The 24,273-nt window shown below is 48.1% G+C and overlaps 1 protein-coding gene across 3 annotated transcripts in view; it reads left to right on the plus strand.

The window, feature by feature from the left end:
• The window catches only part of CDH5 (cadherin 5), a 197,527-nt gene that overhangs the window by 19,179 nt on the left and 154,075 nt on the right, over positions 1-24,273 (plus strand). Inside the window, exon 1 of one of the 3 annotated variants that reach the window (XM_029608177.1) lies at positions 14,690-14,778. The exons of the other annotated variants lie outside the window; for them this stretch is intronic. Within the exon in view, the coding sequence (XP_029464037.1) occupies positions 14,698-14,778 (81 nt within the window). The 5' untranslated portion in view covers positions 14,690-14,697. Of the gene's footprint in view, positions 1-14,689; positions 14,779-24,273 lie in introns of those variants that run through there. 3 annotated transcript variants of the gene reach the window in all.

A 24,273-nucleotide genomic window follows, 5' to 3' on the forward strand; every position in this document is an offset into this window, starting at 1 on the left:
ACAACAGTTTGCAAGGCCATGGACCCGGCGGACATGGCTGGTCTGCAGGCCATACCCGGAATGGCCCAGAGACTTCAGCAACAACAGCACTGCCTAGACGTGTTGGCAGCCACAGTCGAACGCCTGGCTAACCGCCTGGATGCCAACCCACCAGAGGCTGTACAGCCCCCCCTCCGGTACCAGCTCTAACTATCTCCACGCCTACCCAGCTTCCGGTGCCTACCCACTACGCAGGGGATTCCAAGGCATGGAGAGGGTTCTTGAACTAATGTTATATCCGGTTCTCGTTGCTGCCCGGACAATTTCCTTCTGACTCCGTGAAAGTGGCATACATCCTCTCCCTATTAGATGGGAAGGCCTTGCTCTGGGCCTCTACCATGTGGGAGCGGCAGGACCTGTTGCTGCAGGATCTACAGCAGTTCATAGCACAATTTAAACAAGCCTTTGATGAGCCTGCCCGCCAATCCACTGCCACGTCAGAGATCTTGCAGTTGAGACAAGGATCTCGGTACCTGGCAGATTACGCCATAGAATTCTGCACCCTTGCCATGGAACTGGGATGGCGAGATGATTGCTTGCGTGGCATTTTCCTAGAGGGTCTTGCAGGGCGCATTAAGGTTGAGCTGACTGCTCGAGACATTCCAGATACCTTGAACGGGGTGATAGACTTGGCCGGGAGGATAGACCGCCGGCTTCAGCAACGAGCCAAAGAGGGACGTGCACCACGTCGGACGATTCCCCTGGTGCCAGCTTTCACAAGACCTCGGACTACTCCTAAGACTCAGGGAACGGCAGCTAGCAATTCGTCCACAGACGAACCGATGCAAATCAGATGGACACCCCTGACGGAGGAGGAAAGACGAAGGCGCCACAACCTGGGTCTCTGCCTGTATTGCGGCAGTAAAGGCCATTTCTTTGCCAAATGCACAGAGCATCCGGAAAACGCCAAAGTCTAAGGAGGAAGGAGGAGCTCCCCCTAGGCTGCGCTAATGCTGCTCCTCAATGTACTGTTCCTGTCACACTGGAGTATCCGGGAGGGTTCTTCCCCACCCTCGCATTCCTGGATTCCGGGGCAGGAGGAAATTTCATCCTGAAGGATCTAGTACAACAGCTGAGTCTACCTACTGCACCTCGGGAACCACCTTTACGCATTACGTCCATTCAGGGGACAGCTTTGCCAGGCAACATTACACAGGTCATGAAACCCCTGACCTTACGTACTGGAATACTCCACTCCGAGGAAATTTCCTTCCTGATATTGGAGAAAGCAGTGCACCAGTAGTATTGGGATTGCCCTGGTTACAGCAACACATTCCGGTGATCCATTGGGACTCACTTCAGATTGCCCAGTGGAGTCCTTACTGTTTCCAGAACTGTCTTGAGTTACCTCGGCTGCCTAAAGTCCCTCTGCTCCACACCGCGCTCTCTCTCCCAGTGCTGTATCAGGATTACTCCGAAGTCTTCTCTAAACAAAAGGCAGACATCCTACCGCGCCACCGGCCCTTTGACTGCGCAATAGATCTTCTGCCTGGTACCACCCTTCCGCGCGGCAGGGTATATCCCTTATCGCTACCAGAAACTCGTGCAATGTCTGACTATATCACAGAGAACCTCGCTAAAGGCTTCATTTGTCCCTCACGCTCCCCCGCTGGCGCGGGATTCTTCTTCGTGGCAAAGAAGGACGGCACGCTTAGGCCATGCATCAATTACAGAGGGTTGAATGCCATCACTAAGAGGGATCGGTATCCTCTCCCCTTGATACCCGAGCTGCTGGATAGACTACAGGGGGCGAAGGTCTTTACGAAGCTTGACCTACGAGGAGCATACAATTTAGTCCGTATTCGTCCGGGGGACGAGTGGAAGACGGCCTTCAATACTCGCGATGGACATTACAAATACCTGGTAATGCCGTTCGGACTGTGTAATGCCCCCGCCGTGTTCCAAAACCTCATGAATGAGGTCTTTCAAGAGATGCTCCATTCATTTGTTATAGTGTACTTAGATGACGTCCTGATCTACTCTCGAGACCTGGAGACGCACCACCAGCATGTCCGAAGTGTGCTACAGGTTTTGAAAGACAACCATTTGTACGCCAAACTTGAAAAGTGCCAGTTCGAGTGCGAATCCTTACCCTTCTTAGGATACATAGTCTCCTCAACTGGCTTTCGGATGGACCCTGAAAAGGTTTCTGCAATCACTAATTGTCCTCGTCCCACCGGGCTGAAAGCCTTGCAGCGATTCCTCGGGTTCGCCAACTTTTACAGGCACTACATCCCTCAGTACTCACAGAAGGTAGCCCCACTCACCGCGTTAACACGTAAGGGAGCAGATGCCAAGTCTTGGCCCGAGACAGCCTGTCAAGCCTTTGAGGAACTGAAGCGGGCATTTCTGGAGGATCCCAGTCTACATCATCCAGACCCACAACACCCCTTTGTCGTGGAAGTAGACACGTCTAGCATTGCTGTCGGAGCCGTTCTCAGCCAACACTCAGCCTCCGGCAGACTACTGCCATGCTCCTATTTCTCCAAAAGATTCTCGTGGGCTGAATGTAACTACAGCATCGAGGACAAGGAGCTCTTAGCCATAAAGCTCACCTTCGAGGAGTGGAGGCAGTGGCTCGAGGGAGCCAAGTACCCCATCACCGTATATACGGACCATAAAAACTTAGAATTCCTGGCTCATGCACAACGGCTGAACCCCCGACAGGCCAGATGGTCTCTTTTCTTCAGCCGATTTGACTTCATCCTTCGGTATCACCCTGCAGCTAAGAACATTCGAGCTGACGCTCTGTCTCGCACCTCGCAAGCAGAGGAGGAGGAGGGTTTGCAGTACATCGTGGATTCTGCACACATCCACCTAGCAGCTACAACTGTAGACCCAGCAACTAAAACGATAGTGCCCAGGAAGCTCCGCAGACGAGTTCTAACTTGGGCACATGACTCGTCAGGAGGACATGCCGGAAGGGAAAGAACACTAGACCTAGTAAACCTCTTCTATTGGTGGCCTGGCATCCGACGAGATGTTTCCCTCTATGTAAATTCATGTCCTACTTGCGCCAGGCAAAAACCAGTAGTGGGCCCCCTCAGGGGTTTGTTACAACCACTACCCACTCCAACAGAACCCTGGACACACATAGCCACGGACTTTGTGGTGGTCCTACCACCTTCCCAAGGCAAGATAGTTGTATGGGTCACCGTGGATCGTTTCTCCAAAATGGCCCACTTCGTGCCCCTAGCCAAATTACCCTCCGCTCCAGAACTGGCCTTGCTGTTCACGCAACACATATTCCGTATCCATGGACTTCCTCATGACATAGTCTCCGACCGGGGCCCGCAATTTATGGCCCGGTACTGGAAAGCCTTATGTAAAAATGGGGTGCAACTCAGCTTCTCTACCGCTTTCCATCCTCAGAGCAATGGACAAACAGAGCGAATGAATCGTTCTCTAAAGACATTTCTGAGGACCTTTGCCAATGACAGACAAGATAATTGGGCAGAATTACTACCCTGGGCTGAGTTTGCTTACAATAATCAAGTACACGCAGCTACAGGGAAGTCCCCCTTCCAAATTGTTTACGGAAAGCAACCTAAGTCACCCTTATCAGTACCAGTGCCGGTGACCTCACCTGTGGCTCAGTTGACCGCCCAGCAACTGCAGGGGCTCTGGACATCTGTACAACAGAGACTCTCAAGGGCCGTAATCACTGCAAAGAAGTACACCGATCGTTATCGCAGGCCAGCCCCGACATTCCTACCAGGGGACCAAGTCTGGCTCAGCACAAAGAACATCCACCTGAGACTACCGTCTAAAAAGCTAGCACCCAAATACTGTGGGCCCTTCCGCGTAGCAGAGAGGGTGGGATTGGTTTCCTACCGCTTGCGTTTGCCCACCACGTTACGTATTCACAACGTGTTTCATGTATCTCTCCTAAAGCCAGTGCTCTTCTCCAGGTTCCACCGGAAGCGGTCTCCACCCCTACGGCCGAGGACCGCACATTTCAAGTAGGGGAGGTGCTGGACACCCGCTTCGTCAACAGACGATGGGAGTACTTGTTAGCCTGGGAAGGATGTGGGGGATGAAGACAACACTTGGGAACCTGCCCGCAACATTCTGGACAAATCCTTCCTGCGGTAATTCCACTTGGACCAACCTGACAAGCCTGGCCCTTTGAAGAGGGAGCGTAAAGGAGGGGGTACTGTTGCAATCCCGGTCACTAGGTTAGCGACCGGGTCCTTACCTTGCTTTTGCCCTCCAGACCGCGCCGGGACCCGCAAAATGCCGAGGTCTGCCTGGCCGCATGGCAGCGGTGTCTCCACGAGGGAGACGCCGCCGAGGCCCAATTCCAGCCCCGCCCCCGCTAGGCAAACCGTGCACGCGCGCAAAGCCCGGGGTTTTAAAGGTCCAGCACCCGGAAGTGCTGGACCGCCCTCTGACTGACGTCAGACGCCACCAGGATACTTAAGCCAGCGTCTGCCACTGATGCCTTGCCTTGCAACGAGGTCTCTCCTTACTGGAGTGCTAGTTGCTGTTCTTGCTCCTGTTCCTGTGGTTTTTGATCCGTTCCTGTGGTTCCTGATCCATTCCTGTGGTACTTGATCCGTTCCTGTGGTTCCTGATCCGCTCCTGTGGTTCCTGATCCTGCAGCTCCTGATCCGCTCCTGTGGTTCCTGTTCCTGCTTCTTCGGCTGATTCCTGGTTCTTGACCTCGGCTTGCCTTGACTCTCCGGTTTGCTGCCTGCCTAGACTGCTTGACTGTCCAGACGCCTCTCCACTGCCACGTTCCTAAGTCCCAGCGGTCCGGATCGCTATGGGCTCCTCCTGGGGGGATATAGGATCTCCAGGGTGAAATGCAGCTTGTCTGTCCAGCTGTGTGCCGCCTCCCGGCCTTCATCTCCCACCGGAGCGGCTGCTCTGCCTGGCCGGCCCAAGGGTCCACCTTCCAGTCTTGAGCCGCAACAGTGCTATCCACCTACATTTGTTGAAATCTGCATATAAACTCTTTTGGGGCCGATGCAATATTTGTGCATAGAAAACAGTCACTCAATCTTGAGCGCCCGTTTTCCTAACACGTGCCCAGCCACCTCTCCTGGGTGCATGATGCAATATTTAAATGAGGGGTTGCACTAAAAAGGAGGCACTAGGGAAAACTGTGCATCCCTAGCACCTCCTCAGTATTGGGCGCACATGAGAGGTGGTTGTCATTGCGGGTTGGGAAAATAAATGCTCAGTATGAGCATCTGTTTTCTGCCGCTACCGGCACAAGATACACGCACAAGATAAACGGCCTGGACTGTGTATCTTGTGCGCTTATATTGGGTGCCCAGAATTATTTTTTTTTACCAGAGATTTTTTTTTTTTTTACCAGAACCTGCTTTCTGTGGTTTCTCTTACTTAATATTGTGACGTTGCTAATAGGAGGAATCACAGAAAGCAGGAATTTTTTTGTTTTTATCAATGAGCACTTGAGTGTGGTCCGTTGTCATGAACACCACCCAGAAGGGTGGCTCCAGGTGGAGAGAGACAGGGATGGCTGGAAACAGTGTCAAATTCCAGGCTGGGTCAGGGCAGGCGGCAGGCAACAGTGTCAGAGTCCAGGCTGGGTCAGGGCAGGTGGCAGGCAACAGTGTCAGAGTCCAGGCTGGGTCAGGGTACCTAGTAGTAAGGCAAGAGCGTGAATGCCACACACGCACGGCAGGGCAGAGGGCCCAAAGGCCACACACACACATGGCAGAGCAGAGGGCCCGTAGGCCACACACACGCACACAGTAGGACAGCGGACCCGAAGGCCTCACTCACACGGCAGGGCAGAGGGCCCGAAGGCCTCACTCACACGGCAGGGCAGAGGGCCCGAAGACCACACACAGCGCAAGGCAAGGCAAAGCAGGGTAGAAGGCCCGAAGACCACACACAGCGCAAGGCAAGGCAAAGCAGGGTAGAAGGCCCAAAGACCACACATACAGCGCAAGGCAAGGCAAAGCGGGGTAGAAGGCCCGAAGACCACACACAGCGCAAGGCAAGGCAAAGCAGGGTAGAAGGCCCGAAGACCACACACAGCGCAAGGCAAGGCAAAGCAGGGTAGAAGGCCCGAAGACCACACATACAGCGCAAGGCAAGGCAAAGCAGGGTAGAAGGCCCGAAGGCCACACACAGCGCAAGGCAAGGCAAAGCAGGGTCCAAAGACCACACGCACAGCAAAGCAAGGAAGGCTAGAGCAGGGAGCCCAGGCGAGCTCGATGACGACGCACCGAGGGAACTGCCAGGCAGGGTTATAAGGGGAAGTCCAGAACATAGAGAAAACAAGGAAGATGGACTGAGCCAGTCAGGAGAGCCTGCTCTTGAGGGACCCCTGGTGGTGAGGCGGTTGCACAGCAGCCATAGCCGTAACAGTACCCCCCCTCAAGGCCTCCCCCTCCTCCTGGGTCCCATCTTTGCAGGGGGTACTCAATAATGAAGTCAGACCCCTCCTGGGGCGATGCAGCAGGTTCAACTCCTTCCTGAGGCAGCAAAGCAGTCCAAAACTCCTCCTGGGGTGACAAGGCAGACACAAACCCCACCTGGGGCAGCAAAATGGTCCCTAACCCCTCCTGGGGCAGCAGAGTCGGTGCAGATCTCCATAACCCCTCCTGGGGTGACAAGGCAGACACAAACCCCACCTGGAGCAGCGAAATAGTCCATAACCCCTCCTGGGGCAAAGCGGCAGGTTCGGACCCCTCCGGGGGCAGCAGCAGGGCCGGTTCGGACCCCTCCGGGGGCGGCAGCAGGACCGGTTCGGGCCCCTCCGGGGACGGCAGCAGGACCGGTTCGGGCCCCTCCGGGGCAGCAGGACCGGTTCGGATCCCTCTGGGGACGTCAAGGCAGTAAGTCCAAGCCCCTCCTGGTGCACAGAGGTAAATTCAAGCCCCTCCGGGGGCGGCAGGGCAGGCTCAAGCCCCTCCGAGGGTGGCAGGGCAGGCTCCAGTCCCTTCTGGAATACTGCGACAGTCTGAGATGGCAGAGTAATAAAGTCAGTTGTGGATTGTTGACCAGTTAGGGGAATCATTATGCTGGGGTGAGAGGAGGATAAAGACTGGGCTGTAGAGGACGTGGTAAATGAAGACAGATTCTTAAACCCCAGATCATGGTTCCTTGATTCTGCAGCAGAGACTTGCAGCTTAGTGAAGACACGGGCAGCTTTGGGCCATCTTGGGAAGGTGCTCGTTAGTGTCCGATTGGCAGCTGTGGGAAGCAGAGCCCTGCTAGAGTTAATTACTTCCCTCAGCTTTCGTTTCTGAGGCTCTAGCGTGGAAGTTATAGAAGCCTTCTTAACCAGGTGAGTCTTGAGTTTTTCTGAAATATCACTTACTTCTTGGTGAGATGTTTTATGAAATGATGTACTGGAATTCTTAGTTTGCAAACTGCCAACAGTGAAAACCTTCTTAGTAGGACCAGAAGCATGATATAGTGTAGTGGAACTAGCTGAGCTTTTTGGAGAAACAGATGGCCCGTTAGTTTTGCAGTGGGGGCAGGGTTCACCTGGAGGCAAAAGGCACGGAAGGCAAGGGCAGGTCCACCATCCTGGTCTAGAAGTAATGGCGCCGGCGCTACCTTTGCCCTCACTATGTCGATATAGTGAGGGCAAAATGGCGCCGGCACTACCTTTGCCCTCAGTATGTCAACATAGTGAGGGCAAAGGTAGCACCGGCGCCATTTTGAATATTGGCAATACGGCCCGAGTGCAGAAGGTCGCTCCCGGACCCCCGCTGGACTTTTGGCAAGTCTTGTGGGGGTCAGGAGGCCCCCCCAAGCTGGCCAAAAGTCCCTGGGGGTCCAGCGGGGGTCCGGGAGCGATCTCCTGCACTCGTGACATCGGGTCACAGGAACCAAAATGGCACCGGCGCTACCTTTGCCCTGTCATATGATAAGGGCAAAGGGCCACGGCGCCATTTCTCTTAACGCAGCCGTGGCCAGAAAGTGGGAGATCGCGCCAGGACACCCCCCCCCCCCCACTGGACCCCAGGTAATTTAAAACATTTTGGGGGGGTTCGGGAGGGTGGAGGATTTATTTTAAAGGGTCGGGGTGCGTTTTAGGGTTGTTTTGGTGTGCCGGTTTTCCCGCCCTCCCCCCTCCCCCGATAAAACGATTTTTTAACCTAAAAAACTAAGACGATCAGATTCCCCCCCCCCCCTCCCCTCAGCCAAAATCGATCGTTAAGACGATCGATCACACGATTCACATCCCTAGTAACTGGGATAGTTTAAGGTCTGGCAACGAGCACAGATATAAAATCTTGAAGACTGAGGCATTTTGTAATAATGGAAAAAAAAAAGTTGACTCACCGGTTTAGCACAAAGACCTATCTCTTCCCCTGGAAATTGATGGCTTCGGCATACTGTTACGCTGAGCTCTGGTCCGGTGTCGTGAACACCACCCAGAAGGGTGGATCCAGGTGGAGAGAGACAGGGATGGCTGGAAACAGTGTCAAATTCCAGGCTGGGTCAGGGTAGGTGGCAGGCAACAGTGTCAGAGTCCAGGCTGGGTCAGGGCAGGCGGCAGGCAACAGTGTAAGAGTCCAGACTGGGTCAGGGCAGGCGGCAGGCAACAGTGTCAGAGTCCAGGATGGGTCAGGGCAGGCGGTAGGCAACAGTGTCAGAGTCCAGGCTGGGTCAGGGTACCTAGTAGTAAGGCAAGAGCCTGAAGGCCACACACGCATGGCAGGGCAGAGGGCCCGAAGGCCACACACACACACGGCAGAGCAGAGGGCCCGTAGGCCACACACGCACACAGCAGGACAGCGGACCCGAAGGCCTCACTCATACGGCAGGGCAGAGGGCCCGAAGGCCTCACTCACACGGCAGGGCAGAGGGCCCGAAGGCCACACACATACGGCAGGGCAGAGGGCCCGAAGACCACACACAGCGCAAAGCAAGGCAAAGCAGGGTAGAAAGCCCGAAGACCACACACAGCGCAGGCAAGGCAAAGCAGGATAGAAGGCCCGAAGGCCCACACACGGCGCAAGGCAAGGCAAAGCAAGGTAGAAGGCCCGAAGACCACACACAGCGCAAGGCAAGGCAAAGCAGGGTAGAAGGCCCGAAGGCCACACACAGCGCAAGGCAAGGCAAAGCAGGGTCCAAAGACCACACGCACAGCAAAGCAAGGAAGGCTAGAGCAGGGAGCCCAGGCGAGCTCGATGCCGAAGCACCGAGGGAACTGCCAGGCAGGGTTATAAGGGGAAGTCCAGAACATAGAGAAAACAAGGAAGATGGACTGGGCCAGTCAGGAGAGCCTGCTCTTGAGGGACCCCTGGTGGTGAAGCAGATGCACAGCAGCCATAGCCCTAACAATCTTTATGCCAGCTCTGGGCTGGCATAAAATTTGCCAAGTTGCAATAGGCGCATTGGCCACGTGGGAAATGTTTTTCATTGCTGGTATTAGCTAATAGTCTTATCTTCATGGAACTTACATGTGATGAGTGCTATTAGCTGCGCGGCAGTTTGGACGTGAATTTTGAATGTGCTAATCCCCATTTTGCATCGGGGGTTATGGACACACATCCAAAACGTGTGTCCAATCATGTATTAAGCCATGTATTAGCCACAGTGCATGGTATTGCATCGCCCCCAAAGACTGTTCGCAAACCCACAGTTGCCAATGAGATTCCTGCAATCACTCAGCTAGTTTCCAGTTTCCATATGGTGATAATTAATGGAGTCACAGTAAATGAGTAAAACTCCTTACTGAAAATTAACACAATAAACCAGTAACTCTGTCTATATTATCATTCTACAGAAACTTGTTGACTGAGTAGTGAATCATTTTGGAATCAGAACACTATTATATGAATTGATGAAGCCAAGCACCTCCATAGCATACTCCATTCCCAAAACTGATTTCAGCTGCTGCTACTCATACACACATTGTACATGTTAATTAGAAGATCAGAAATATTCCACTTATGTAAACCTACTAATGTGTTTGTAAAAGATTTGTGGGTGCCACTCGATCCCATCAGGATATATTTTTCAAGTAGTCAGTCAAGCATTGCTAAGGATCTACCTAGTCTAGGGCTACTTGCAAGGGTGTACATTTGTTTGAAGTAAATGGGTATAATGACCAAATAAGACCATTTTTGTTTCATTCATGGATCCTCAAAATGAACGGAGGGTGCCTATGAATTAATCAAAATGTCAAAGTGTGTGAGCCCTTCTGGCTGTGGCGTGATTGACACAGCCTCACAGGTGAACCTGCTAGGCCCACGCTGACAGCAGGTGAAACCACACAGGCTGGGACAGGGTTGGCTTCACCTTTACCAACCCCTTTCCCTGCAAGTTGAGCCCGTGTGTTTAGGGGCTGGTAGGACTTAGGCAAGGTGCAGTAAGGGCAGGTTGATGAACTCATGAAGCAGGCAAAGGTCAGGGCAGGTGGCAGACTTGCACAGTCGAGTTCCAAGCAAGGTCAAAGCATGAGGATCATTCCAAGGCAGGGCAGGAAAGGGCAAGTGGAAAAAGGAGCAAAGCAAGGACAAGGCTGGAGCAAAGCTAGTCTGGAACAGACAAGGCAGGAGTAAGGCAAGGCAAGGAACGGAACGAGGCTAGTAGGAACAAGTCAGGATCCAAGAGCAACACAGTGCACAAGACAGCAGGAGACCTGTTGCTGAGGTGTCTGCTGGAAGTCTGGAAGTGCCTAAAATGGGCAACAGAGCATGACATCATCAGAAGGTGCCACAGGCCAAATCCTGTTGCAGGGACTTTGAGAGAGGACATGCATGCATGCCTAAGGAGGTGTCAGAGGAACAGGAGCATGGTGACGGTCAAGCCACATCAGTGGTGGGATGCAGCAGCAGTGTTGGTGAGTGTGGCCAGTCATGGAACTCTCCATAACTGGCCAAATGTTAAAAGAAAATTTTAGTTTCATTAATTTATGTTTCCCATTCAAGTTTATGGCTTTGAAAAGTGCTGCAGTGAGACTAGTAAGTATAACAACCAAGAAATTCCTGAGTGACGTAGTAGCCAGGACAGAGCTAAGGTGGGAGAGCAGGGCAAGTAGACAGGACAGAGGACCAATCAATTCTCCTGATGATACATTTTGGGGTCTTGTTGCCACTAAGCCTAGTTGCCATAACCCTGATGCTATACAGGGATCTTGCTGCCACTCTACCTTGCTGCCCTGATCCTGACACTATACCTTGTGGGTCTTGTTGCCTCTCTGCCTTGCTGAAATCCATACCCCTGATGCTAGACCTTGGGAATCCTGCTGCTACTCTTCTTTGCCTCCATAACCCTTATGCTACACATTGGGTGTCTTCCTGCCACTCTGGTTTGCTGCAATACCCCAGAATCTACACCTCAGGCATCTTGCTGCCACTCTGCCTTGCTGCTGTTCCATTGAGGTTGAGTGTTGGGGTCTGACACTCAACCTTACTGCCATACCACAGATTTTACACATTTAAGGACTTTATGTCACTTTGCCTTGCTGCCATACCCCAGACTGTACATCTTAGGGTGTTTTTGCCATGGTGGGTGGCTGCTATGCACCTCTCATGGTGCTTTGGGGTCTTCAAGCCACTCTTTGTGCTGCTTTGACCCTCAGTCAGTGCCTGGGATTTTTTTCTGCACCTTTGATGCTTTGTTCCCCTTCATGGTTATTCATGCCACTTTTAATGTCACTTTGACATGGTCTTGGTGCCTTGGAGTTCTCTTTCCCCTTCTGATGTGGGATGCCCACAAGTTCATTAGAATTGATTAGAAAACTGAATTTTGAATATCAAAATAGGTTGCATTGTGTCCTCCATTTATTTTTATGAGAAACAAATGAAATTAATAAAAAAAATATTCATATGAAACTAATGAAACAAATGGAGGTGACCTACAAAAGAAATGAACAAACTGAAGCAAAATATTTGCCTCTGCAATTCCCTAATAGCATGTAGTACAACTGATCAGCCTCAAATTAGTTGCCAATTCCTGCATGCCTTAACATAATCAATCATAACATGATCCTGGAAACTTAACTATACCACCGATTTTGCACCTGATATTGTACATGATATGCATACTGAAGACCTGAAATAAATAGCTGCTGACCCCATTATGCAATAGTCCTTTGTGCACATCTGTCTCTTGGAGCAGCTATAAAGCCTGAACTGCCATAACAGTCTCCTGTTATTTGCTAGACAGGCTGAGGATCTCAAAGAAAATGAAAAGAGCTCTAGCATGTCTGTTTTTCTTTTGTTTTGTTGGGTTTTTTTGTTTGTTTGTTTTTTTATGACAGCCGCATCCAGTAATTGATCAATGAGATTGGGAGGAAAGTGTAACGCCAGCCCGAGGTGTCTACTTCCATTCGTAAAGATCCAATTGTATCTTTAGATGCAGTAGTCACCAAAATGAGCAAAACCAGACTTCTCAATCATACTGTCTAGATATTTCTTTTAGCTCTTCACAGAAATACTGAAGTTTCAGTTTGCTTAACCAAGAATATTAATATCTCTGTGCTGTCATCTAGCAAGAAAGTCTGCCTAAGCGAACGCAGCAGACATGTTCCCATAAATTAAACTGTTGATATTTTTGTATGATTTCTGGTTTTATTATATTTATTTTTTATTGGTTTTGTAAAATTTATTTTCAATGTTATATAACTAAATTAATTCTAAACTAAATACTAAGGAGGGGTGGGGTGAAGAACCTCTTCAAAATGTTTTAACAAGCTAGGTTTTATAGTATGTACAATTATTATTCTTTTTTATCTGATTTTAATGCTTGCCCTCCAGCTTGTGGTTGTTCTTGAGTACTTCTTTTTCCCTGTTGAGGTGAATTTCAAGATTTCTGTAGCTTCTGTAGCTTACAGACAGGGTCAAAGTAAAGTGAGGGGGAGGGGAGTACAAAAATCCAAGAAGTGAACTTGCTTACACAATTTTGAAATGACGCATTTTTTGTCCAGGAAGTTTAATTTCCTAATTTTCAGGAAGGAAAATCATTCCACAGAAAGAAAAACTTGTGCACAAAGAAGTAGAACTTTATCCCAAAAGTGCCAAATGTATGTAGTTTCTCTGGTAGATTCCAGTTAGTGATCTTTGTCTTCTGTGTTGTCCTGGATTTCACATCAAGAAGTGCCAAAGACTAAGGATACCTGTGTTGTGTGAGGCAGATGATCATCTCCTCCGAACTTTTCTGTGCTATTGACAATTCAGACCTGTCAGGTTATCCTCTACTAGGAGGGGTAGACTGAAGACAACCTTCATAGCTAGTGAAGGGATTGGTCCTATTCAATCCACATTGATACTTGCAAGGTGATGAAGGCAAGGCATTCAAAATTTTCTTTTCTCTTTTTTTGGGGAGAAATTCTGGATAAATGAGTATTTCTGAACTCTCATATATATAACATGCTTTCAACTTCCTTCTAATTATGTCTATTTGTTTACCAAGAATGAAAGCTGTGTATTTTTCATTTTATTATTGATCCCTGTGGAGTTGGGCTATATAGTTTCTTTTGAGTGTATTTAAATGAGGCGGTGTGATGATCGATTTGTTGGCAAGTGTTTTTGACTTCTTGCCTTCACAGGAAAACCATGCTCAGTGGACTGCTGCCCAATTTAAGCCACTGGAGACATCATAACAGGGATTACATATTGATTTGTATCAAGAAAGTCGGTATAAAAAAGCTATAAATAAATAAATAAATATTGGGAATGAGATAATATGTGTCATGCATATTGTAGTGAAATCGCTAATATATTATAAAGTTCTGACCTGGAACTACTCCAAGCTCCCACTTATAGGTCTTTCTTTGTTATGAAGGGGCCTCTGAAATATTTTTTAAACATAGAATTGAATTACTTGTATTCACGAAAAATATCTACAGATATCTTTCAGAAAGATGTGTTTGTAAGTCACAAGTCTAGCTAAGCCCAGACATTGCAAAGATAATATTTTTGGTGATGATCTGTACTGGCTCTGCTTCAGCAGCATGATTCACCATAATACTGAATGATTAACCATTATGACATTATACTGGAAAGAGCAGGATGCATCATGACTGTTACAATGTGAATGACGATACATTTCACTTCCCTTTCAATATCAGTGCTTCACAGTGCTTCAAAATTAACAAAAAATACCCGTCATTCTCAACACTGCAAAACTGTTACAAGCCTTTTCTAGTTACAAGAACATCAAAAATGGTTGACTAGTCAAAAAGTCACTTAGTATTGGCAAACTTTAGCACAGCTTGATTAAAAAAAAAAAAACTAGCATTTTTTGTCTATGATAGAAAGTACAAAGTGTTTGAATGTATTAATGTTTAAAAATTGTGCTAAATATAGTTAATACTTTATTAGCACATCTAATTGTGTGTTAATTGTTTAAACCCCAGTGCTCAAAAATCACTCAGATTGCTTGGTCTGAAACTGAAGATCCTGCTCAGCTTATAACTAGCTCTCATTTCAAAACATTTGGTGCTTGCTTTATTAAGCTTAATGGGCCTTAGTAAATCAGGCCCGTGGTGAAAAATACATTATACAAAAAAGGGTTGTGATACTTTGCTTATTGTCACAAGAACTATCAGCCTCTTTCTTTTCAGAGTAACCTCTCTAAGCTTCTGCAAAAAATACAGTTTCTGGAGACAATATCCTTAAAAGTTTATTCCAGTGCAAAGAAATTGCATATGCAGCTATTTGCGGGTAGAGTTAAACACTGTGCTCTAGGCAGCCTCCAGAATTTGTCTGCATGATCTTATTTAGGATATGGACTGTACATTTCTTTTTAGAATATCAACTACTGATCAAACTCACTGAAGCGACACAGCAGGTAACTGTCACTGAGCTGTAAACTATAGCTTGTCTATACTGTATCTTGTGATTCATTACTGCTGCTATCATCATTCACTGTTACAAAGACTAACTTTTCTTTTTATATGGCTGTGCCAAAATCATGTAAAACTGTGTCAAGTACATAGCAACAAGAAGGAAGAAAAAATAATCTTCTGTAGTTCACTACAACAATTTCCCTATATTGTTCTTAATGTAAATATGGCTTTAGCCTTACAAGTTTTTTCTGTGCATGACAAATACAGTATAAAAGATGTCTTTATTTTATGTGCATTAGACATTAGATATGCACACAGTACAGTAATATTTCCCACTATTTTTGTGATGTTTAGCTTATGCAGATTATATTTTAGCTAGCATTGTGATAAAACTGATTTCATTTTATTTCAGGATTGATCATGTAAATTTGATAAGGGCAGCTTGGAAAACATTGAGATCTACATAGATAGCAGATAGATATCAAAACCACTGAAATGTTCCTCCTTTCTCCATATTTTTTAACGTATTCAGTTTATTTGCTTGGTAACTTGTCTTTTCTGTTATGCCTATGGATCTAATCTGTGTCTGTTATGCTTGCCGGCCACGGAGCCCCTTGCCGCTCCACCACAGCAGGAGCAGACCTGGGCTATATAAGACTGGATCTTGTTTCCAGCCTTCACCTTGGCAACAGGACTCGTTACTTCTGATAAGCTGTGGGTTGCTACAAGTTCCTGAGTTCCTTGCCTCCTTCCGAACTTTCTTGGATCTCCTCAGCTTTGACCCCAGACCAGACACTGACTACGAGAAACGCTGCCTGCCTCGACCCTTGCCTGGAATCCGACCATAAGACACATCAGAGGGCTCAACCTAAGGGGAACATGGGCTAGTAGTGGTGAAGCTCCAGAGGGGTCTCTGCCTGTCTCCAACCTCACCTACCAATGGTGGGGACCTGTGGGACTCCTCCCCACATGCAGCATCAACTTCCCCTCAGTCCAAGGGTCCACTAGCACAACAGTGTCCATGATGTTATCTCAAAAGGACTGGAGTGGAAGAGATTGAGGCATCATTTTATGTGGTTACCACTACATCATCTTCTCTTCTGTTATCTCCCCATCTCTCTTATTGGAGGACCACCCATCAATAGTTCTGAGAGATGTGATTCTGGAGCACATAGAACTGCCCATCCAAGACACTAGCTCAAGTGTAGTAGTCCAGAGGCACTCTTGGTTAAATTACTTGAACCCTGGGCCAGTGAGTGTTATGTAGCAATGATTGTTAATTCCCACTTTCCTGACAAATGTTGCTGTCCATAGGCACCAAATCTGTGGGTGCTGAGCACCCTCAGTATTGTCTCTTGCATGCCTGTAGGTTGGGAACTGGTAGGGAAAGGCAGTAAGAAAGTGCTTCTCTCTCCTTGCTACTGCTCCCACCTCCTCCTGCAGTCTTTTGGCTGGCCATGGAATGTCTAACCAACAGGCTTTAGAAGGACCAGAGAGCAACAACAATATAGGAAGGACAGGCTTCCTGAGATGCAAATAATATATAGCTGTCAAGGTCTGAGAGAGGAATTCTGGTGGTGAGAGGAGCAGATGAGGAACCATGAGAGGAAGAGGAACTAGGAGAGGAGCTGTGGGAGGGAGAGCAGTATACACAGGCTGTGAGGGTGAGAGGGGCTGGGATAGTAGCAGAGAGGACAGGCACAGCAATCGAGGACAGAGGTCAAACCCTTGTAGGGACATTAGGCCTGGACAGACAGGCACAGCATTCGAGGACAGAGGTCAAGCCCACGTAGGGACATAAGGCCAGGACGGACAGGCACAGCATTCAAGGACAGAGGTCAAACCCTTGTCGGGACATTAGGCCTGGATGGACAGGCATAGCATTTGAGGACAGAGGTCAAGCCCACGTAGGGACATAAGGCCTGGACAGACAGGCACAGCATTCAAGGACAGAGGTCAAGCCCATGTAGGGACATTAGGCCTGGACGGACAGGCACAGCAATCGAGGACAGAGGTCAAACCCTTGTAGGGACATTAGGCCTGGACAGACAGGCACAGCATTTGAGGACAGAGGTCAAGCCCACGTAGGGACATAAGGCCTGAATGAAGAGGCACAGCATTTGAGGCAGAGGTCAAACAGAAACCCACATAGGGACATAAGGCCTGGATGGACAGGCACAGCATTCGAAGACAAAGGTCATGCTCATGTAGGGACATAAGACCTGGACAGACAGGAACAGCATTCGAGGACAGAGGTCAAACGGAAACCCACATAGGGACATAAGGCCTGGATGGACAGGCACAGCAATTGAGGACAGAGGTCAAGCCCTCGTAGGGACATTAGGCCTGGACAGACAGGCACAGCAATTGAAGACAGGGTTCAAACCCTTGTAGGGACATTAGGCCTGGACGGACAGGCACAGCATTTGAGGACAGAGGTCAAGCCCATGTAGGGACATAAGGCCTGGATGGAGAGGCACAGCAATTGAGGACAGAGGTCAAGCCCATGTAGGGACATTAGGCCTGGACAGACAGGCACAGCAATAGAGGACAGAGGTCAAACCCTTGTAGGAACATTAGGCTGGACGGACAGCCACAGCATTTGAGGACAGAAGTCAAGCCCACATAGGGGCATAAGGCCTGGACGAATAGGCACAGCATTCGAGGACAGAGGTCAAACCCTTGTAGGGATATTAGGCCTGGACAGACAGACACAGCATTCGAGGACATGAAGAGCTCTCGGAAATAAGAAAACCGCTACTCAAGTCCAAATCTACAATATCAACCTATGTTGACTTTGTGGTTTACACAGTGTCTCTGTAAACAATGAGAACACAGAGGATGAACTAGAGTGCAACTACCACCAGTTTTCGATAGTACTAGAAACATTACTGTTGGCAAGGTCATGAAAAATATTGAGCATATGAAATTTGCAAGCTCCAAACATCTTAAGTCAGCCTTTTAAGTTCTTGCATTCCAAATGTGGACAGACAGGTCAAGCCCTTGTAGGGACGTACGGCCTGGACAGTGGACAGACAGCGTTAGAGGTCAGGCCCTTGTATGGAAGTACAGCCTGGACAGTGGATGGACAGGCATAGCGTTTCAGGTCAGGCCCTTGTAGGGACATACGGCCTGGACAGTGGATGGACAGGCACAGCATTTCAGGTCAGGTACATGTGCTGCAGTGCTTATATTATCTGGAGCATAGGAGGCAGTTGGAACTGCTGCAAGGCTTTCAATTGCTTTTATTTATCTTGCCATTCACAGGGAAAATTTGGAAACCCAAGCAAAGGCAGGTTTACTTTCAAAAACACTAGCATTTCCATCAACTCTGGTGCAAGCCTTGAGCGGTGAGGGCTCATGATATCCCCTGTCATTGAAAAGTCACGTTCACTGGGCATACTAGTTGGTGGACATGACAGATATCGCTAAGCCACTTTGGCTAGGTGTGGCCAAACAGTGGACTTGTGTGCCCAATATGCCAGCGGATCTGTCTACATGTTCTCTGTAGGCTCTGAGAGATACAGTGTCACTGACAGCTGTGCTGGTGTCTCCTTTGCTTGGGTGGGCTGAGAGTCACTCATGCCAGCTGCTTTCTCTCTAGCTCATAGCACAAAAGATGAATCTTTATGGGCAACATGCCTTTGGCGTTCTGAAGTGGAGGAGGAGGCGGTACTAGCTGTCGCTGACAGAGTGCTGCTCCTGCTTGGGCTAGCACAACTCTCTGACATGCCCGCTGTTTCCTCCTCTGCTTCACGCCTAATCTGTCTCTGCCTATGGCGCTCCTGTTCACGGAGTTTTGCTAACAGCAGGTCCTTCACCAATAGGAGACAATCATACTGTAGGGCGAGTTTCCCTTTCACACGGGGATCACAGACTGTGGCGAGCATGTATGTGTTTTGTTCTGTTAAAGGCCTTAATCTCTCTTCCACCTGCTGCTGCAAAATGTCCAGACAATGCAGCACCTCAACTGTCATTCCCTCTTCCTGGCCTCCAAATTTTCCTGGCCTCCAAATTTTCATCCAGGAAATTAACTATAGGGCTGATGTCAGGCAAGGTGGCACTTCTGGAACTCAGCTCCTCCGTGACATCCTTGAAGGGCTGCAGGATTTTTACCAGCTGACTCATGACTAATCAATCATGATGCCCTAGGGGATTCTGCACACCTATGTCCATTGAACCAGAAAGTTCATGAAGGGGTATCTGCAGCTCCACTAACCTCTGCAGCATCATAAAGGTGGAATTCCACTGGATGGCAATGTCTTGAATGAGACGCTTATGAGGCATGTCCAAATCAGTCTGCTTTTGTCGGAGAACCTGCCCCGCCTTCACACTTCTGTGGAAGTGTGCTGCTATGTTCCTGCACTTCTGAATTAAGCTATGCAGGTATTCATTCTCTTGGTCATTGGACTCCAACCCCACAGCTGACTTCACTACCAGGTGCACAGTGTGTACAAAACAATAGATGTTCTTAAAGCGCCCGTTGGTTATTGCCTTAACCATTTTTGCACCATTGTCTGTGACAAAGAACCCTGCCTGAGGATTCCTGTCTCGCTGGTGCAGTTGCCAGCCCTCCAGCATCTGTCTGATTCAAGCTAGAATATTGGCTGAGGTATGGGCCTGGTCCATACCTCATCAGGTGGGTGTGCAATACCTCATCAGGTGGGTGTGCAATAAAGCCTTCCTCCACCCTGATACTTGTTCACTAATAGAGCTGCTGTCTGCCCCTGCCTCAGCCAGGTCCCACCAGTGTGCTGTCAGTGTGCAGCATTCATGGCGGTCCAGATATCGCAGGTGAAATGCACACTTCCTAGTGCCTTAGCTAGCAGCGCTTGGATGCGACTGCGACACTGCTTGAACAGGCTGGGGATGACCTTTCTGCTAAATGTGGTTCTGGAGGGGACTTTGTAATTTGGAACTACGACCTTCAGAAAATGCTTGAAACCCACATTCTCCACTAACTGCAAGGGCTGGTCATCAAGGACAATCATTTCCCCAATGCTCCTGGTTACAACATTTGAGGCCTCCTGCCTCCTACCCTGGGATAGTGTTACCGCACTCCACCCCATTTCCTCCATGGTGGGTTGTCGCTTCTGCCACGTCAGGGGATTGCTGGCCTGCCACCTGATTGCTAAAAGGGGCTGAGGGCGTGGGCTGACTCTGCTCCTTTTCAACCACTTTACACTGCTTGGAAGGGGTCCCCTGACTGGTACTGCCACCATCCCCAGATGGCAGTACTGTTGTTGGGTGTTGCCTCTTCATATGATGTGTCATGCCAAAATTAGATAGATGTCCCATTTGCTTGCCTCTGCTTAGCCCTGCCATAGTAATTACACCGAGCAAAACGCGGGTCCTCCATCACTTTAAAGTGGCTCCAGATCACAGATGTCTTTCATGATCTTCCCTTCTGTATAGCCTTGGGGGTGGATGCTGTCACTGGAGCTGAAGTAGTGGGTGCACCCTGAGAAACAATGCCAGGGGCCTCAGTCACACTCTGTGCCTGCGCTGACTGCTCTTCCTCCTCCTCCTCCTCCTCCTCATCATCATCAGTTTCATCTCTCCCCTGCTGCACTGAAGTGGAGGCTAAGACAGGACTAACTGATTCTCCTAAAACTTCGTCAGCTATTACTTCTTCCATTTCTGATGAGACTCCCACACAAGATGATTCTTCATCGGAATCAGAAGCAAACAGTGCCTGCGCTACATTGTCAACGCTAAGTCGAGACTGCTGTCCCACTACTGCTTTTGGGTGTCGACATTTTGTCTTGCATGTCTTGCATGTCTTGCATGTTCTTTAAATGCCACTACCAAATTAAATAACTTGAAAGTTATTTAATTTGGTAGTGGCATTTAAAGAACAAGACATTGGCATTCATATGAAATTCTCCTTAATGGAGATTTAAAACAAATGGCGTTCATATGAAATTCTCCAGTACGGAGATTCAAAAGATAATTTCCCCCAAGCATTAGGATAAAGAGTTTGTTTACTCAATATAAGTCTTTAAAGTTTTGGTGTAAAACATTGGATTATCCTATTAAGCATGGCGGAGAATACAAATGATTTTTAAAGAAAATTCATTTATAAAAATATTTCAAAAAATTTTGTCTTACAAATAAAATAAATAAAAGGAGGAAGGAGGCAAGTTAATGATTATATTATAAGAAAGACGCAAGGCCGTGGAGGCATGCATCCATAATATGAAACTTACCTCATCTCCTTTCAAATTATTTTTCTATACTTTAAAATAAAGTAGTTAGTTCATAAGAACTTTATTGTAGGTGAGATCACAATCGTTTTGGGATATATTTATATTTCTCATCTCAAGCAGAGATAGACATTAGTATCTAGCTTTCCCTGACATTATGGATTTAATGTCACTGCCTAGTGCCTACTGGCTGCCCACGGGCACAGAGCCTTGATATGCACTAATGTAATGTGTGTGCACACACCAAGCTTGTAACTACAAAAGAGGCCCACTGGGGATTTGGCTGCACAGACTGTCCCAATAATATACTCGAGTCTGCTAAACTACCCAGTGCCCACTGGCACAGTGCCTTGATATGCACTAATGTAATGTGTGTGCACACACTGAGCTTCTAACTACAAAAGAGGCCCACTGAGGATTTGGCTGCACACACAGACCACTGCTGTCCCAGTATACTTGAGTCTGCTAAACTGCCTGCCCACTGGCACTGATGCCCAGTGCACAGAGAGACTGAGTGAGTTCAATTAAACAAATGCAGTTAACAAAAAAGCTGGAATTGTTGGCACAGCAGGAAAATTGATGAAATATATGTTTCAATGGCAATTCTAGCAAACTAGCTAGAAATTGAATATATCTCTCCCACCCACAACACCCAAATGGTGCTTACAACCTTCCCCAGAGGGTGAATTAAACAAAATGCCACTGCTAGCAGCTTCTCTCCCTGGCACAGTGAGACCGTCCAGAACAACTAAAAAAAGTGCTTAAAAAAAACAGGGCTAGCTGGCACTGCAACCAAATGAAGCACAAATATCTTTTTCTATCTAAGTAACTAGCCTAGCTATCAATTGAATACAGATTTGAGAACTCAGACTCGCTCTGAATGCATCCACGTTCCGCAGAGACAGACCACCTCCCAGCCTCCCCAGATCACCCCTGCAAATAAAGTGCGTGGCACGCCGCGTGCTTAAGTATATATAGTGCTGGGTCATCAGGAAAAGCGTCACCGAACACTGAGTGAGAGCGCAATTGGCTGCATTGCAAAATTTCTTATCGCTGATACGTTGCATTCTGGTCTCCTTGCCAACCTGTCCGACCCACTCTGACAGGGCTGTGAGGTCACTGATGACTCACAGGAAAGAACTGGTTTTTGGCTATGGATACACCCAAATGGCGTTCTCCGATTTGAAATGGCGGCTAAGAAAAGCGTGCAGCGCCAAACGTATGGAACGGATGATATGTTATATTCATGGGGAATCGCGATACGTTTCGCGACCCCACGAATAAACGAATATGGATTGCCAATATGTTGCAAACTAATGCACACCCCTAATACACACACACACACATGTTCATTCTCACACTCAAATGCCTACTCACCTATATTCACACAAATACACATGCCTACTCCCATCTATTCCCTTACACATACATTCCTACTTGCCCACTCACTTAAATTCCCTGACACTGCCCTGCCTGCTCACACACATCTTTCCCTCTCTCCCACAAATACGCACACTCACTCACACATATTCACTCATTCTCTCTCTCTTTCCCTGAACCCTGCCTCCCCCTAGCAAGAGCCATGTGCACACATTTTTCTCTGCCCTTTCTATACCTGTCAGCCACAGACATCCGGAGTGATTGGCAACATTATGCTGGAGCCAGGGAGGGGAGGGATGGCTGTGGACTGGGTTGAGTAAGGGGTCTTACATATACTCACACACACATATACTCATGCACTCACATCCCAATTACTAATGGTCATACACACACTCACAAGTCCACTCATCCCCACACATATACACCCAAATACACATATACAATTTACACATATACACCCAAATACACATATACAATTTACATATATTTACATATATTCACTTAGTCTCTCTCTCTCCCATCCCGAACCCTACTACCTCCTGCCCACAAAAGCCATTCACATACACAAACATCCTTACCCCCTTCCATACTTCTCAGCCCCTAAGTGAGGAGAATGAAGGGCAACACTGTGTTGGGGTTTAGCCAGGGAAGAGTAAGGGAGAGCTGTGGTTTAGATGAGATCAGAAAGTGCTGACTCAGGACTTACATATACTCACACACACTCACATGGCCACTTACATATACTTACATGCACATGCACATGTCTACTCATGCTCACTCACATCTGCCACTCACACACATATCTTTCTCTCTCCCCCACACATATACATGCTCATGCATATTCACAACTTCTCTCTATCCGATCCTGAACCTTGCCCCAAAAGAGCCATGTGCACACGTAGACATCCCTGCTTTGCTCCATACCTTCCAGTCACAGACACCCAGGTGAGGAGAGTGATGGGGTTCAGCCAAGGAGATAGGGAGGGAGAGTTGTGGCTGGGCTGAGTCAAAAGGTGCTTGATTTAGTACAGTACTGGGAGAGAGTCATGGTGTGCTGAGGCCATGCAGGTTAGGGAGAGGTCAGCTAGTGTCAGGGAAGAGAGAAAATAGGAGAGCTGGGGTGGTGAGGGGTAAAGGTTTCTGGGTATGGCGCCTGAAGTATAAGATCAGGCTCAGGAGGGGGAATCAGTGGGAGCTGGGCCAGGCTGAAGGAGGGACAGAGAGTGTTAGGGCAGGAAAGGTAGGATGGAGACTGCTGGAGTTGGGCTGGATGGGAGAAAGAGCATTTGATACTGGCCTGGCAGAGAGTTACACTGTGCTAGGGTCCGGAAGTTCTGGGATTTCACTGGGGGGGGGGGGGGGGCAGTATTGGAGCCAACGTGTGGAGGGGTTGGAATTAGACTGTTGTAGGGGGAGAGGGTTGAGGTCCACATGTGGAGGAGTGGCAGAGAGTGCTATGGTCTGCCTAAAGAGAGAGAGTGCTATGGTCCCATGGTGACATACCCTCCAGTGAATTTTCAATGCGTATCAGCTAGAGATTTCATATTATTGTTTCTGCCTCAAACAGCAGATCAGGAGGGATATGCAGTAAAAGCTTTTAAACAAATAAACAAAGCATACTTACTGAAGTGTTAACAGTTTTCTAGAAGGCTAGTAAAATTATAAGCTCTAATAATACTATTGGATATTATGTTTGTATATAAGCATACAAACACCTAATATATAGCGTGCATTCAAAGTGTCTGTACTGTACAGGAAAGTAACCAATACAAATTACAAATGTTATGCTCTCTTAAGTCACAAAACAGTGACAAAATTGATATCCTCTATTATCATGGCAATAACATTAAACAGTTACTCTTGTATATTTTGCCACTGTAATATGATCTGAAGTGTATTGCCTCCTAGTCT

This window comes from Rhinatrema bivittatum, chromosome 7 (genome assembly GCF_901001135.1).
Source record: "Rhinatrema bivittatum chromosome 7, aRhiBiv1.1, whole genome shotgun sequence".
In the NCBI taxonomy this organism is placed as follows: Eukaryota; Metazoa; Chordata; class Amphibia; order Gymnophiona; family Rhinatrematidae; genus Rhinatrema; species Rhinatrema bivittatum.